This window comes from Vicugna pacos, chromosome 10 (genome assembly GCF_048564905.1).
Source record: "Vicugna pacos chromosome 10, VicPac4, whole genome shotgun sequence".
Classification (NCBI taxonomy): Eukaryota; Metazoa; Chordata; class Mammalia; order Artiodactyla; family Camelidae; genus Vicugna; species Vicugna pacos.
Genome location: NC_132996.1, coordinates 27,622,889 through 27,639,743, shown reverse-complemented (window position 1 = coordinate 27,639,743; position 16,855 = coordinate 27,622,889). Strand labels below are relative to the sequence as shown.

Here is a 16,855-nt window from a genome sequence, read left to right as displayed (position 1 = left end):
TGTCTTGGAGGTGAAAAGCCTCATTCAACACATGCCTGTCTCTCGCTCTGCCTAAAAAGACTGTAATTCTCTATCACTAGTCTTCCTTATGCAATTCTATGGCAAACAGATAAATTACTGTGTTGCTGCTAGAGGGCTTAAGGAATTTCCAAGTTTGGCAGACAGCTGAGAACATACTGCTGAGTGCTGAGAAATTACAGAAAAACATATACAGAATATTTCTCACATCAATAAAAAAGTAAAATCCTAAAATTGGGTTGACATGTGGCTAAAGCTAGACACAGCCTAAGACTCTCTGTGACACTTACCCGTTGCTGGTGAACAATGTTTTTGTGCTCCCTTGCCACACGGGTGGCCCATTTCCGAGCCTCCTTGTTTAGACTGTGCTCCTCTGTGGTCCCAGTTTCTGATTCTAATTGTCGACTCTACAACACAAGAGAGAACAAAGAGAAAAGCACTGTTATCCTTACTGAAATCACTACCATTTTGTAGGTGGATCAGAGGGCCTTCACTTAATCAGCACTCAAAACACAAGGCAAGCTCCACTACTGTGGGAAGCAATGTCTCATGTCACAGAACATTAGCAGAAGATAAAGAAGACAGTATGAAAACCATAAATGACCACAGGTTTTTTTTGTCTTACATTGCTGAACATTAAAGCTTCATCTCTAATATTATGGATTGATCCATTCTGGGTATAAAAAAAGCTAGCTAGCAAGCAAAGAAGAAAAAAGTATTCCTGCAAACCTACTATGACACTAAAACATCTGCATAGATAGAATGGAAACAACTCAATAGTTTCAATGGGATTAAAGAAAAAAAATCATTGGGTAGAAGTGAAAAGAACAAAACAAAACAATGCAATAACAGCAACACAACCTAGCCACACTGAAAGATACTGAGTTTAATTTAGTTATAGGTCTGCCATCAACTCACCACCAAACTATCTTGTTTCTGTCCTCTGGGCTTTAATGTCGTGTCAAATATGAGTGCTAGATACCAGATATTAAGTGTTACAACTCTGACTGCAGAATCAGAGCTCTTAACCACTAAATTATTTTCATTTTCTCTAAACTCTCATGAACCCATGAAAAAAACAATCTTTATTTAAAAAAAAAAAAACAAGGAAAGAAAACAATTTCTTAAAAATGAATTGTCCAAAGAGGATTTTAATATAAAAAGACGTGAAGTTTTAGAGTGGGGACATCTTACAAAATTGACTTTTACAAGGTCACATAGCTAAAAGTTGGTAAAGAGAATTTGATAAATTGGATTAAAAGCTTAATATTCTTATTAGGGGAACTGTAGGCAAGGTTGAAAAACATTTACTCTATGCAGACAGTTCAGCTAAAGTTAGAGTATACAATGATAAATGAACTGAAATACAGCAAAATGTAATCAACTTTACATTTTATATTGATTCCTCCTTTGGGCTAACAGGAATCTGGGAACCAATTGTACTGTTATATTTGTTTTGCAAAAGAACTTAGGCATTTAAATTTATATTTGTTCTTGAAAGCCAGGGATGTTAAACACTGGACGCAGATGCAAATGTAATCTACAGAATGTATGGTAGAAAGGTATACTCTGGAGAGTCCAGGTATAGGTTTTTAAGCCATACAGACATAGTTTTAGTTCTCTCTATGCCACTGACTAGCTTTATGACCTTGGGTTGTTAGTTAATCTGTGTCTTAGCTACATCTGAAAATTGATGAAAGTGCAACCTATCTCACAGAGATTATTACTACAAAATGAGGTCGTTTTAAACATTCTCTTACAGTATACACATAAGTATCCAATAAATGGTCATTGTGACCATAAAAGACCCAACTGAAAATTACCGGAAACAAAATTTTTCTCACTACTGTTAATAAAAAATCCAAATAATTCCCAGGTTCTTGATAGCCCAGAAATGAATCAAAAACAAGACTGAAGATATAATGAAAGGATCTCAGAGAGAATGAATCTGTAGAGAGCAGAGTAGATGAGAAAGGAGGCAATTGATGGAGAAATTTAATTTTTATTATTGCACCACATTTTGGGAACTAGTAAGTGGGTCTAAAATGTGTATTGACTGTAGACAGGCCATGGACAACTTGCCCACACAGAATCTGTACCTTTTTACTGAGTATTATCTGTACTTAAGAGTTGGGGAAATAAAGAGTTTTTTTTCCCATTCTCTATGGGTTTCTATTTCTAAAACAGGAGGGCCCAATGATAAGGAGAGACCACAGATGCCACTGATTGGGAGATATAATTTTGGGATCCTCTGGGCAAGGAATGACACATAAATAAAATTAAAGTTAATTTATCTTTTTTATGAATTCTGAAATCAAGCCATGGAAAGATATGTGGAAGCTACCTGTTAACACAGGTCTAGACAAATGAGAATTCCATATAAGGCAAACAGCCCAGGGTATTAAGCAATACATAGAAAAATGTTCTAATGCCACCTCTTATCAAAGATCAATATAAATCAGATCTAGTAAAGATCATTATCTTTTAAGATGGTGTTGATTCCAGCAAAGGAACTGTTAGTGACTGCTTCTTTTTAAATGTTGGCTAATTTAATCATTAGTTCATACTTTTAACACTTTCATTTACTTCTTAAAAACGTAGTTAAAATATATAAGAGAATAGTAACATATATAAGCTATTAAGCATAATAATTTAAAAAACACTGTTATTTTCCTGAAGCAGAATATGAGAATTTAAAAACTAAATATCAAACAGCACTACAGCCTTGCTCTGGAAAAGTTCACTTATTTATCTTGATTATTTTTAAAGGGACATATGTAATAACATAACAATTCTTAGAATAACAGCAGCACAAAATAATTCAAATAAATTACAAACTGAAGAAAAATGTTATAAAGAAATTTCCTATCAACTTTTAAATGTGGGATAGATAGTTTTTCATTATCCCATATCAGTTTGGGCATTTGATAAGTTAGGTCAACTAAATCTTGAAATCTTTGGAAACATCGGATTTCAGAAGTTATACAAGTTTTAGTAAAAAATTTTAGAAGTAGATAGGTCTTTTCCTGGAAAATGTCAACTCAAATAAAAGCTTATGCTTTTGAGTACTGTTCCCTCTGGTTAGAATAACTTCCCTATCTTTTTTTGTCCACAAATTCCTAGTTATTCTTCAAATCTCAGTTCAAATCTACATTCTCTGTGAAATCATCCCTTACTTTTGCAGACAGGCTCAGGGGCTCCTTCACTTTTGACATATCTCCATTATATTAATGTACTCATTTGTGAGACATTTATTGAGTGGCTACTCTCAGGCAAATATGACATTACACTGTGATTGCTACATGTATGTTTCTTGTTTGTCTTTAGACAATCTGAGTCTTTGAATAGATGCATTCCTGGCATCCAGCACCAAGCCTAATAGTACATAAATGCCCTCAGTAAAGGTTGGTTAAACAAATACAACTAATTCCCTGATTCTAAAGTGAGGGCCAGGCCACCAGACTATTAGAATGGTTCCTTCAGAAGTGACAAGAGCATAAATATACTGAATTAGAATCAATTTCTGATGAAAGAAGGAACGTATTTTGTTGTGTGGGGAAGAACAAAAAGAGCAGAGGAGAAAGGAAACTAATTTACTGAGTGTCATGCATTTTAATACAGGTTCTCAAAGCTTACTTTAGGATTGAAATGCCTCTCCCGCTTGTAAAATAAAAGGTCTCCTTCTTTCTGGTTAAGTTCTCACTACAAAATTCATTAAAAATGGATGAATAAGAAAAGAATTGTTTTGAATCTCCAAATTAAGGGATTTTTATAAATTTTATTTTATGAAATTAATTTCTTAAAAAGTATACATTGAAATATGAAGTACATTTATCCTCAAATACATTTACATTGTACATATATTTACTCCTCAAAGAGACCTAGCTATGTCATCCTGGCAAATGTACTGAACTGCCTTTGGGCCTCAGCTTCCTCAGTTGAAAATCAAGATACCTGAAGATGAGATGAAATCTCAGATTCTTTTCTTTTTTAAATTGAAGTATAGTTGGTTTACAATATTGTGTTATTTTCTGGTGTACAGCATAGTGATTCAGTGATACAAATATATATATATATTCCTTTTCATATTCTCTTTCATTATAGGCTATTAAGATGTTGAATATAATTTCCTGTGCTATACAGTAGGACCTTCTTTTTTGCTAATCCCAAACTCCCAAGTTATCCCCCCACCTCCCTCTCCCCCACCCCATAACCATAAGTTTGTTTTCTTTTTTCTTTTTTTTTATTGAAGTATAGTCAGTTTATAATGTAGTGTCAATTTCTGGTATACAGCATAATGTTTAAGTCATATATATACATATATATATTCCTTTTCATGTTCTTTTTCATTATAGTTGTTCTTTTAAGTTTGTTTTCTATGTCTGTGAGTCTGTTTCTGTTTTGTAAATAAGTACGCTGGTATCATATTTTAGATTCCACAAATAAATGACATCATATGGTACTTGTCTCTTTCTGGCTTACTTCACTTAGAATGACAATCTCCAGGTCCATCCATGTTGCTGCAAATGGCATTATCTTATTCTTTTTTATGGCTGAGTAGTATTCCATTGTATAAAAATACCACAGCTTCTTTTCTTAAAAAATACCTTTATTGTGGTATGGTTCCTGTACAGTAAACTACACATATTTCAAATGTACAGTTTGATGAATTTTGATTAAATATACCACAGCTTCTTTATCCAGTCATCTGTCAACAGCCATTTAGGTTGTTTCCACATTCTAGCTATTGTAAGTAGTACTGCTATGACTACTGGGGTGCATGTATCTTTTGGAATTAGAGTTCCCTCCAGATATATGCCCAGGGTGGGATTGCTGGATTGTAGGTAAGTCTACTTTAGTTTTTTGAGGAATCTCCATATTGTTTTCCATAATGGCTGCACCAAACTACATTCCCACCAACAGTGTGGGAGGATTCCCTTTTCTCCACACCCTCGTCAGCACTTATCATTTTTGGACTTTTTAATGCTGGCTATTTTGACTGGTATGAGGTGATACTTCATTGTAGTTTTGATTTGCATTTCTTTGGTAATTAGTGATACTGAGCATTTTTTCATATGCCCATTGGCCGTTTGCATGTCTTTTTTGAAAAAATGTTTGTTTAGGCCTTCTGCCCATTTTTTGACTGGGTTGTTTGTTTTCTTGTTATTGAGTTGTATGAAGTGTTTGTATACTCTGGAAATTAAGTCCTTGTCAGTCCCATCATTTGAAAATATTTTCTCCCATTTCACATCTAACTAATAATGGGTGTAGGTTATCTTTTTGTTTTGTTTATAGTTTCCTTTGCTGTGCAAAAGCTTATAAATTTAATTAGGTCCCATTTGTTTATTTTTGCTTTTATTTTTATTGCCTAGGGAGACTGCTCTAGGAGAACATTAGTAAGATTTATATCAGAGAATGTTTTGCTTATTTTTTTCTTCTAGGAGGTTTACAGTATCTTGTCTTATATTTAAATCTTCAAGCCATTTTGAGTTTATTTCTGTGTATGGTGTGTGGCTGTGTTCTTACTTCACTGATTTAGATGTGGCTGTCTGGCTTTCCCAACACCACTTGCTGAAGAGGCTGTCTTTTCTTCATTGTATATTCTTATCTCCTTTGTTGAAGATTAATTGACTGAAGTCTGTGGGTTTATTTCTGGGCTTTCTATTCTGTTCCATTGATCCATATGTCTGTTTTTGTGCCAGTACCATGCTGTTTTGATTACTGTAGCTCTGTAGAATTGTCTGAAGTCTGGGAGGGTTATTCCTCCAGCTTTGTTCTTTTTCTTCAGTATTGTTTTGGCAATTCTGAGTCTTTTGTGTAATATAAGTAATTCCATATAAATTTTAGGATTATTTGCTCTAGTCCTGTGAAAAATATCCTAGGTAATTTGACAGGAATCGTATTAAATCTGTAGATTGCTTTGGGTAGTATGGCCATTATACAATATTAATTCTTCCAATCCAAGAAATCTCAGATTCTAGTGCTGCAATTAATTTTATGAGAACAAACAGGCTCATGCATTGGCTGTAAGCACTGGGAATACTATGTTCTCTTGATGAGAGATCCAGAAATTATGCTATTCTACTGCTACTGCTTTGAGCTCCAAATTTCTTTTAAAGCATCATCCAAGAGCCTAGCCTAACCCAAGAGCAGAAGAGACTTTGTAAAAATTATAAAAATATTGTTACAGCATAATTTTAATTTAAATTCATGGCATAGTTTCAGGAGGTACTGCAGATGAACAACATAAAAAAATATTTGATGGGAGGTGCACGATGTCAAATTTCTGAGATGGTTAGGGAGTACAGATAATGCAAATATTAGACAGATGTGAAATAAAGCTGAATGAGAAAAAAAGTTTAAATTCAATTCTGTATATTATAAATCCCCTTCTATAAAGTTGTGTATCCATATCCATGTATGTACGTAATTGCAGAGAGACAGATGTTCAGAAGGATACTGACCAAAATGTTACCAGTGGTTACACCTCTGAATAGTGAGGGTTCAAGTGAAAACAGTTTTTAATGCTTTTTTATAATTAGAAAACTATAAAACTGTATTAATTTGGGGGGGGAAGTTACCATTTATTGAATATTTAAGCTCTGTGCTAACTGCTTTACATACATTTAGTTCTCAAAACAATACTACTAGAGATTATTCTCACTTTATAGGTATGGAAATGTATGCTCAAAAAAGGTATGTGATCAAGTTGCTGACCCCACCTGGGGAAGGAGATGGTGGGGGGTGGTACCAGGGGGAGGAGAAAAGTTAGAAGGAAAAGGAAAAAGGAGACTGAATGAACAGAAAATATGATTCTGTTTATGTAAAATTATATGTGTGTGTTCAGGAAATTATTTTGAAAAGAGCGATTTATGCCTATAGATGGATAGGGATGGCTCTGGAATACTGAAAGAAAAGTTGCAAGGTAATGTGTCCAAACCAAAAAAAAAAAAAAAAGGTATGTGCCTTTATTCGGCCACTTAGTCATTAAGTGCTGGATCTAGAGCTTGTATTGAGATCTCATGAGATCCCTTGCTATCTTTATACAACTGTAGTGTTTTATTAATTCTTCTATTTATCTAATGCTAATATAACACAGCTAGAGACAGTAATATTGAAAAAGATATTGTTAAAATACAAATTTCTTTTCAATGAAATTTGGCTAGTCTTTTATTTAGAGGTGGGACATCTTTTGATTTAATTTTATTTTTAGAAAAACAAAAGCCAAACTGTTTCAAAAGAGTTTAAGAAGACTTTCAGGGTTAGCAATGTTGTTTTTAAAAATCACCGATTTTTAGAATGTAATATTAAAATTAGTATGTTCACAGTTTATAAAGTTATTAAATAACTTCAAAGAACTAGACTATAAAATTAACATTCAAATATTCTTGAATTAGTCTTTAAGTCATCTTAACTATTTTGTCCTCAGATACCCTCTCACGATATCATTTCAGTTCATTTTGAGGCTAACATAAGGGAGAGGACAGAAGGCTCAGACAGGTATCTGAGCCTGAGCATAGAAGGACAACATAATAACAACAAGAAACATAACAATTATTTTTCACATCTGTAACCAAAATATAACCATTTGAAAGAGAAAAAGATGGTCATGTATGATGAATAAAAACCACTAACATAGTAAAATACTAGCATTCCAACCGAATTTCATGAAAAGAAAATGTTAGGGTTGTCATGCCAATATCATATGCCAGGAACAATCTTATTAACTCTCATTCAGGGAATTTGTACTAGTATTTCTCAGTTTATTGAGAGATAAGAAATGTATTAAGTATTTGATTCAACTTATTCTTTATGAAATTAAACACTATACTGTTAATTACTTCAAGAAAGTCAATTATTATCTGTTCTCAAAAGAACCTCTTCAAGTAAAAAAAATCTGGATCTTTGTAGGCTACTATTTTGTTAGCACTTATGTTTATACAGGTTCACAATACTGTAATTGTGCAATCCAGAATGCTCTGAAAATCATAGGTCTTTTTGGTTTATTTATTCATTTTTTTGGCTTATTTATTTATTATTTGGAACAAAAACTCATTTGTGCCAAAATTTGACTTGAACTAAAGAGAGGTTATTTACAGTTTTCATTTATTTCACTTGAAATGAATATTCAAATGTTTTATTGCAAAAATACTGTGTTTGATCACACAGTACTTCCACACACCCTGCTCAGGATATTACAACATATGGTATATGGATTATCTTTCTAAAACCTGAGAAAATTTGAATTTTGAGACACATCTGGCTAAAAGCTTTTGATAAGAAACTATGGACCTTTAATTCACATATTTTAAATTTATCACACACCTTGGAGAGAAGTGAAGCTATGTTTCTTAGAGACATAATTTAACTTATTCTGGCTATGGTTGGATAGCAGCACTTTTACTTAGAAGTGGCAACTCATCTGGATAACTGGGTTAAGTGTGCCTCATCCCTTGAGGGGAGTAAACTGGAACACAATTAATGTGACTTGAGCTTTTGGGCATTTATGGAAAACTGTGGACAGCTGAAGAAGAGGATATATACATTTCAATAAGGCTTGGGTGAGCTGCTGATGAGAACTCTGAAAATGGAGCACACTTGTCTTGTCTCGGCTTAGAATACCAAAGGTAAATCTAAGAGAAAAATATGTTCCTGAGTAATGACATGAAAACAAAACAAGAAACTCCAAAAAAAAAAAAAAACACCTTGTGTCTGGTACTCTCCAGATATATCTAGAGACATGACTGGACAGAATAGCTGCATGAGGAATACACCTTTATTTTGGTAGCTCTTACAAAGACTTTGCTTTAAGAGCCACAATCACAAGGTTAATTTATCTCCAGGCTCCTTGTATGTCAATACATTATTAAGACATTGATGGGAAACTCTGGATTCCTCTGGATGGCTAGAAAAGGCACCGGGTTGGGAGAAAGATCTATTATATAGACGGTAGGTTTTCTATAAAAAGTAAGACCTTTTTGGAAGGCTGAAGAACTTAGGACAGCCCCCTTTGAATACCCGACTGTAGGTACTACCGATTCTAGGAAGTGACACTCATGTCCGTAATCAGAACCTTTCATTTTTGGGATACTGTGGCCATTATATGTGTAGAAGGATGGTACCCATTTATCCATCAGGAGGATTTCTCATAAATTCTCTATCAAAATGCTTTCATGCTAATAAGCCAATGTTATATGCAATACAAGGTTCCCATCAGCAGAAAGAACCACTCATAGTAATGAGAATTTTCAGGTAAATTCTCAGTATAAAATATTGACACCATATAGTCTTTTACAGACAAAGAGTATTTTTGCTAAACACTTATTTTTAATAAATGCATAAACTGCCCCACTTAAGTGAAACTTTAATGTGCAAAATCCTAATTACAGCAAGTGGTCATAACTGTTAATCCATAGACAGTAGAATTAAATATCAAAACTAGTGGTTCAAACAACAGGAAAAGAATATATATTGAAAATATAATGTTAGCTTCAAAAACAAAAATTATCTGTGAGTATCTTATTATTTGCAGTTCAGAGAAGGTAAAGAGGAAAGGGTTTTCTCATCCCCACCAGGAAATTTGGGGGAAACATTTCTTTACGTTTTTTCTGCCTGTACAATACTTATCTAAGTTTTGTAGACATGCATGTTTCTCATATTATTTCTCATCCCAGGTTGACCTTGTCCTTTTTCATAGGATGTGAGGAAATGCTCCCTAAGGGCACACATCACTAGTTTGGTAATGGAAGGGAGACACACTGAGATGTATGTAGGGCAGAGAGGTGCTCAGCAGTGCAAGTCATGTACTTATAAGAGGACTGAGAATGGACACTGGTAGCTGTTGGCTACTCTTTATTCCACACAGATTGCCTTCTAGGCTTAAAAAACTGAGAGGTTGGTGAGCTCTGCCTTGTGGAATAAAATAGGAGAACAGAAGTCTCAAGGGACTTTCCGTGATCAATTAAGTAAGGGATTTGAGAGCTGAGGACCATGACTGCAAAAGTCTTATAATATTTCAAAATCTTGGTATTGTGTTCCATATTTGATATTTTAGTATCTCCCTGTAGTAATTAGTGGCACAACCTTAAAAAATAAAATATACTCGTCTTGTGGATAGAAAAAAAAGGCCATCTACATTTATTCTGTATCTACTATGTGCCATGCATTGAGTCAAACAATTAAGTATCTCATTTCATTTTCAAACCCAATAAGGGAGTCATTTTACACATGAGGAAGCTGAATCAGAGAGGTTAATTATATATATATTATTATGTATAATTTATATATATGTGTGTGTGTGTATGTGTGTTTATATATATATACATATATAAAATAAACACAGGTAGCACATAGCACAGCCAGGATTTGGCTCCAAAGCCCATGATTTCTCACTGTACAACACCTGTATGAATCTAATACAAGTAGGACCCATGTGACAGCTGAATGACCCTTCAACATAGAGATCCTGATAAATGTACTCGTCAATTCTCCCTCATAGAATATAATTTTCTTGGGGGTAGGAATTTTAGGGTACCTTCCATATCCTTCTCAGAATAATCACGCATTAAAAACTTTCATTTCGGTTAAAAAAAAAAGTGAACTTTACTCTTTCTAGAAAGGATTTTTGACTTTCTGGTATCATCTAAGAAATGGTATTTGAAGATACTCTAAAGAAAGGATATGTTAGAAATCAGTAACTCTATATGGAAATAGAGACAAAGAAATATTTCAGTATTAACCATGAGACAGCTACTAAGTTATTGTACCAGACAAAACTTCCCATTCATCACTGTCATTTGTAATCATCTTATGGTTAATACTAAAATTCCAATTTAATTACATGGCTGTACAGAGTAGACAACTGTGACTTTAGAAAACCATTTTGGCCAGTTGCTTTTGGTATATCATTCTAAAACATGACTTAAAATAATCATATATTAAAATAAATGAATAGGATTTTGATTTATCAGTAGATATAAAAGATAAGCCAAAAGAAAAAAAAAGTGCAACAACATTAAGCCTTAATTAAACTCCAGTGGTAATACTGTGACTATATGTTTTCAACTGGACACACTGGACTCTTGTAGGGAAATACTGCAATTCGAAATGGGCTATATTAAAAAGGTATTTCAAGGGCGAGAGTATAGCTCAGTGTTGAGTATGCATGAGGTTGTGGGTTCAATCCCCAGTACCTCCGTTAAAAAATAAATCAATAAACCTAATTAGTGTTACCCACCAAAAAAAAAATTTTTTTAAAACATTAAGACAGTATATGAAAATCTTTGAAAGAAAGTAATTCACATTTAATCATGGTAGTAACTTTAAAAGTTCTGTGGCTTCTCTAAATACATCTTATGAAAATCTAGATAAAATATTTATTGAATACCCTTCTCTATATAAGGCAAGGACATATGCAAATTATATACAATAAATATCTACTGAGTAAATTAAAAATGAATGTGTTACTATAAGTAATTCCAAGTTCCTAATACAAATGATAAAATTCAAAATAAAATTAAGGAACAATACTGTCCTGCAGGGGGAACCCACTGGCAATTATCATATGACTTTCCTACTTGAAAACATTCCATAGTTCCCCATATATTACCATATGTAAAACTCAAACACAAAATCTGGTTGCAACTTAAATTTATGGGGTTGTTCCACTCCCTCACTATCCCAAGACTACTTGCTATTTCAAATACAGATAATATACTTTCAAGCTTTTCTGGCTTCAACACTTATTAGCTGAGTGGTTTTTTTCCCCAACATTTTATTTATTTTTATTTTTTGGGGGGGTGAGGCAATTAGGTTTATTTTTATTTATTTACTTTAACAGCGGTACTGGGGATTGAACTCAGACCTCATGCATGCTAGGCATGCACTCTACCACTAAGCTATACATTCTCCCCCCACTTTGTTTTTTTTTTAACATTTTTAATTGAATTATTGTCAATTTACAATGTTGTGTTAGCTTCTGGTGTACAGTATAGTGATTCATATACACATATTCTTTGAAATATTCTTTTCCATTATGGTTTATTACAGGAAACGGAATAAAGTTCCCTGTGCTATACAGTAGGACCTTGTCATTTATCTATTTTTACATATAGTAAACTCCTAATTTATCCTTCTCCCACCCGCTTTCCCCTTTGGGAACCATGTTTGTTTCCTATGTCTATGAGACCCTTTCTGTTTTTGTAAATAAGTTCATTTGTGTCATTTTTTTAGATTCCACATATAAATGATATATGATATTTGGCTTTCTCTGTCTGACTTACTTCACTTAATATGATAATCTCTAGGTCCATCCATGTTGCTGCACATAGCTTTATTTCATTCCTTTTTATGGCCGAGTAGTATTCCATTGTGTATATATACCACATCCTTATCCATTTGTCTGTCGATTGACATTTAAGTTGCCTTGGCTGTTGTAGTGCTATGAATACTGGAGTGCATATACCTTTTTGAATTAGAATTTTCTCCAGATATATGCCCAGGAGTAGGATTGCTGGATCATATGGTAAGCCTATTCTTAAAGAAATCCCCGTACTGTTTTCCATAGTAACTGCACCAAATTACATTCCCACCAACAGTGTAGAAGTGTTCACTTTTCTTCACACCTTCTCCATTAGCTGAGTGATCTTGAGCAAATTTCTTAACCATAGCTTCAACTATAAAGTGAGGATTAAAAATAGCACCTACAATATATGGTTGTTGAGAGGATTAAATGAGTTAATATAGGTAATGTAATTACAAAAATGTCTAGCATGAAATAAATGTTCAATGAATGCCATTACTTTTATTATTTTCAATTAATTTTTTCACTTCCTGGCATGTTGTTTTTCAATCACTTGCAGAGTAAATTTCAATTTATCTTCAAGATTTAATACATACTAGGAAGACAAACAATCCAATTAAAAAAAGACAAAATGTTTGAATAGACATTTTACCAAAGTAAATATATGAATCACTAACAAGCTCATTAAAAGATACTCAACATCATTAGTCATTAGGTTAATGTAAATCGAAGTCACAATAAGATAGTATTTCATAGCCATTAGGATGGCTATAATCAAAGAGACAGACAATAACAAATGGTAGCAAAGTTGTGGAGAAACAAGAACCCATATACATGGTGGCAGAAATATAAAATGGTGCAGTCAATCTGGAAAAAAATTTGGCAATTTCTTAAAAAGTTAAACATAAATTTACCATATGACCCAGCAACTCAAGAGTAATGAAAACAGTCATACAAAGACTTGCACACAAATGTTAATAGCAGCATTATTCATAACAGAAAAAAGTGGATAACAACTGAAATGTCCATCAACTGGTGAACAGATAAACAGAATGTGGTATAGTCACACAGTGGAATACTGTTCAGCAACAAAAAGGGACAAACTATCGATATATTCTACAATATAGATGAACTTCAAAAACATGCTAAGTAAAAGAAGCAAGACATAAGAGATCACATATTGTATAACTGATTCAGTTTATATGAAATGTTTAGAAAAGGCAAATCTATAGAGAAAGAAAATAGATTAGGGTTGCCTAGGGGTAGGGGATGGGAATAGGGATTAATGGTAAATGGACATAAGGGATCTTACTGGGGTCATGAAAATGTTTTAAAACTTATTTATTTACTTATTTTTTTACAAGGTTTATTTACTTATTTATTTTTAATGGCAGTGCTGGGGATTGAACCAAGGACCTCATGCATGCTAGGCATGCACTCTGCCACTGAGCTATATACCCTCCCCCCTCTAAAACTTATTTATGATAATGGTTTCACAATTTGGTAAATTTACTAAAAATCAGTGAATAATATGCTTGAAATGGGTAAATTATATGATATGTCAATATGCCTTTTAACAAAATTGTTAAAAATTATACTACATCAGGATGCATTAATTGCACCCATCAATGGACACCATTAACAGCACTCTATCATAAACAGCACTTGCTTCATTATATTTTCCTTATTTGTGTACATGTCAGTGGGCTCATCTAGCCCAGTGCCTACAGCTTAACAGGTAGTAGCTATCCTCAGCACCTATCTGAATGACTGGCACTCAGACAGATACAGTAGGGGCTCAATATATGTTGAATTTAAACGTGCTTCAAAATTGGATAGGATCAATAGCAATTCAGAAATACAATATAAGACAGTGACAATTAGTCTTTCCTACACGTCCTACATTCACCTGGCAGGAAGGGTGAGTTAATGGGCACTGACTGGTGCTCTCCACTCCATGACTGGCTTAGTGCTATCAACTCCAAGAGGAAACCAGAGAAATAAGTAAATAATGGCTCCATTTGCATATGAAAGAACAGTACTACACTATACTGAATAAAAATTATTATTTGGGATTTATTCTTTGTGGGCAGTAAGAATACTTAGTTTACAACAATACAAAAATTACATACAAAAATATTTTATAGGTAAAACATTTTCAAAATGATTATTCTAAAGACTTTCAATGGTTGACCATCTAGAATGATTTTTATAAACATGTGGGCATTTATCTTTTTCCATCATGAAAAAAGTAATTGTTCCCCAAGTGCTGAATATTTCTTCCCAGAAAACAAGAGTAGCATGTGGAGAGAACACTAAATTGCAATCAGGATGTTAATGTGTCATTAATTCACTGTATGACTCTGGACAAGTCTCTTTTCCTTTCTAGGCTTCAGTTTCTCCTTTAATAAAGGCAAGATTAGCTCTAAGGTTATTTCCAGCATTCCTATTGAGGAAAACTAATGTGCTTTAGACAAGATGAAAAATGAGCAGCTCAATCTTTTCACTATAAAAACAGAAAAAGAAATCCCTAAATTTTAAGGGAAAACGGAAACCCCCAGTTTATGTATTCAGCAGCCCCTTAAACATATATTTATAATTTTCATCCCAATACCACCCTTCGTTAACATGCAAGCCCACACATACCATCCCTCCCACCCTTGCCCCACACCCCCATATACCTCAGCTATGGTCATTCTCAGAGCACTGACAGGGGAGAGCTCAATATCCACCAGTTGGGCAGCTTTTAAACTCTGCCCAGTAAAGATTGCACAAGGACAGAAAACAGCATAGAGTTAGAATTTTAAGGCAAACCGGGACACACAGCTAAGAACATTTAGCACATTGTCTAGAAACAAAGGTTTAGGGTTGTCACTGGGCTTTGGACGAGTGAGATGAGAGTCACTGTTATTCTGATTTTTCTGAGGAAAATGGGCAAAGATAAAACAATCTCAAATTAGTCACAACTTTAAGTCAAGTTTGGCAAACTTGTCTATACCCTATGTCTTCAGGATAATGTCACTGAATCACTAAGTAAAAACTGATCGATAAAAAAAAAAGGCACTACTATACAATAAAGGGCAAGAGTTAATAATTTAGAGAGAAATGCTGATTTCCTACTTTCCTTTATATAGCCACTAATAGGGCTACTTAAATTTAGTAGGAAAAGTAATGAAGCTAAGGTTTCTATTAAACTGATACCATTAAACTCTGATATCATAAACTCCCCTGATTTTGATTCTAGGTTTACCAACAGACTTTACCAATATAACTTGACTTCCCTCTTAGCTTGACTACATTGAGAGAATGTGTATGCCAACATGTGCTTTCTCACCTTGCAGAAGTTAAATATCTTTTTTTATGTTATCAAATTAGCATTTCAGTTCTATTTTTTTTAAATTAAAAAATGGCAGTCATTTTTCATAGAGTAAACTCAAGGATAAAAATGTATGATGTCTGCTTTTAAAAAATTGCCAATTTGGCATTTGTGTCAATACTTTAGCATTCTAAGAAATGTGAAAGGAATTATAAAGAGCCTGTAATATTTTTAATAAAAATCAATAAAAGTATTTGCATGCACATATTCATTATTCTATTTATTAATTCTATTCTGGTTAAAATTTAACCACTAGTTTCTTTGGAAGGGTATACACGTGAATAATTTCATGGATAGAAAGCATAATTTATATTTGAACTGAAAAATATTTATTAAGTATAGTTTCTTCTTACCTCTGTTCAGTTTTCAGATTTCTATTAACTTGTTTTATAATTTAACCATATTAAGCAGAAAGTTGTTAGCATAGAGGTATTGGGTGTGTTAGTCATATTTTAGAAAGGAGAAATGTCACAGTTTCTCTGCATCCTCACAGTTTTGTTGTAAAACTATTGAGACATACTAAGTTTTTTCTGTCTCTCTATTCCAAGGATAATAGTTACTTAAGCACAAACATAGCTTAAAAACAAGTGAAATGAAAATCTGGAATTTCCTTACAGTATCACTGTCACAAGGCTGGAACTGGAAGGGCTGGGGTTTGTGAAATACAGCATTTTCTTGTAAAAACAGCTGAAGATTATAGTCTCGTACCACCTAAAGAGAAAATAAAATAGTTTTAAGTTTTTAACAAGGTTAATTTCAATAATTGCATTTTAAAATCTATAAGGTTTATTCTGCTGCTTTCCAAAAATGAGAAATCATTCAGCACTATGTGGTCAAAGAGATGATAATTACATTTTTTTTTTCATTTTTAGATAACAGTTGTTACCCATGTGTCCTATCCTATTTTCTCAAGGATCTAAATTTGGAAAGTACTAGTTTAGAAACTAGCCCAGATTTGGGGACTAGACAGTATGCACAATTTTAAGACTGCAAAAAGACAGTTATTACACGAAGTGCTATTCTTTCTAATGGGGGGGGGGTGCAACTAGGGAAGCACATTAGTCCCTCAGGTCTCTCCCAGCTCTAGAATTTTGTAGGTGTCCTGAAGTCTGTTTTACGGTGATTGCCATCCACTAGGAAACTGTCAGATAACCTTATCC

The 16,855-nt window shown here is 33.6% G+C and overlaps 1 protein-coding gene across 2 annotated transcripts in view; it reads right to left on the bottom strand.

The window, feature by feature from the left end:
- The window catches only part of FCHSD2 (FCH and double SH3 domains 2), a 197,332-nt gene that overhangs the window by 52,187 nt on the left and 128,290 nt on the right, over positions 1 to 16,855 (bottom strand). For both annotated transcript variants that reach the window (XM_072969249.1, XM_006203362.4), the window contains exons 10-11: positions 16,311 to 16,406; positions 309 to 425 (exon numbers count right to left, since the gene is read on the bottom strand). In XM_072969249.1, the coding sequence (XP_072825350.1) occupies positions 309 to 425; positions 16,311 to 16,406 (213 nt within the window). The remainder of the gene's footprint in view (positions 1 to 308; positions 426 to 16,310; positions 16,407 to 16,855) is intronic.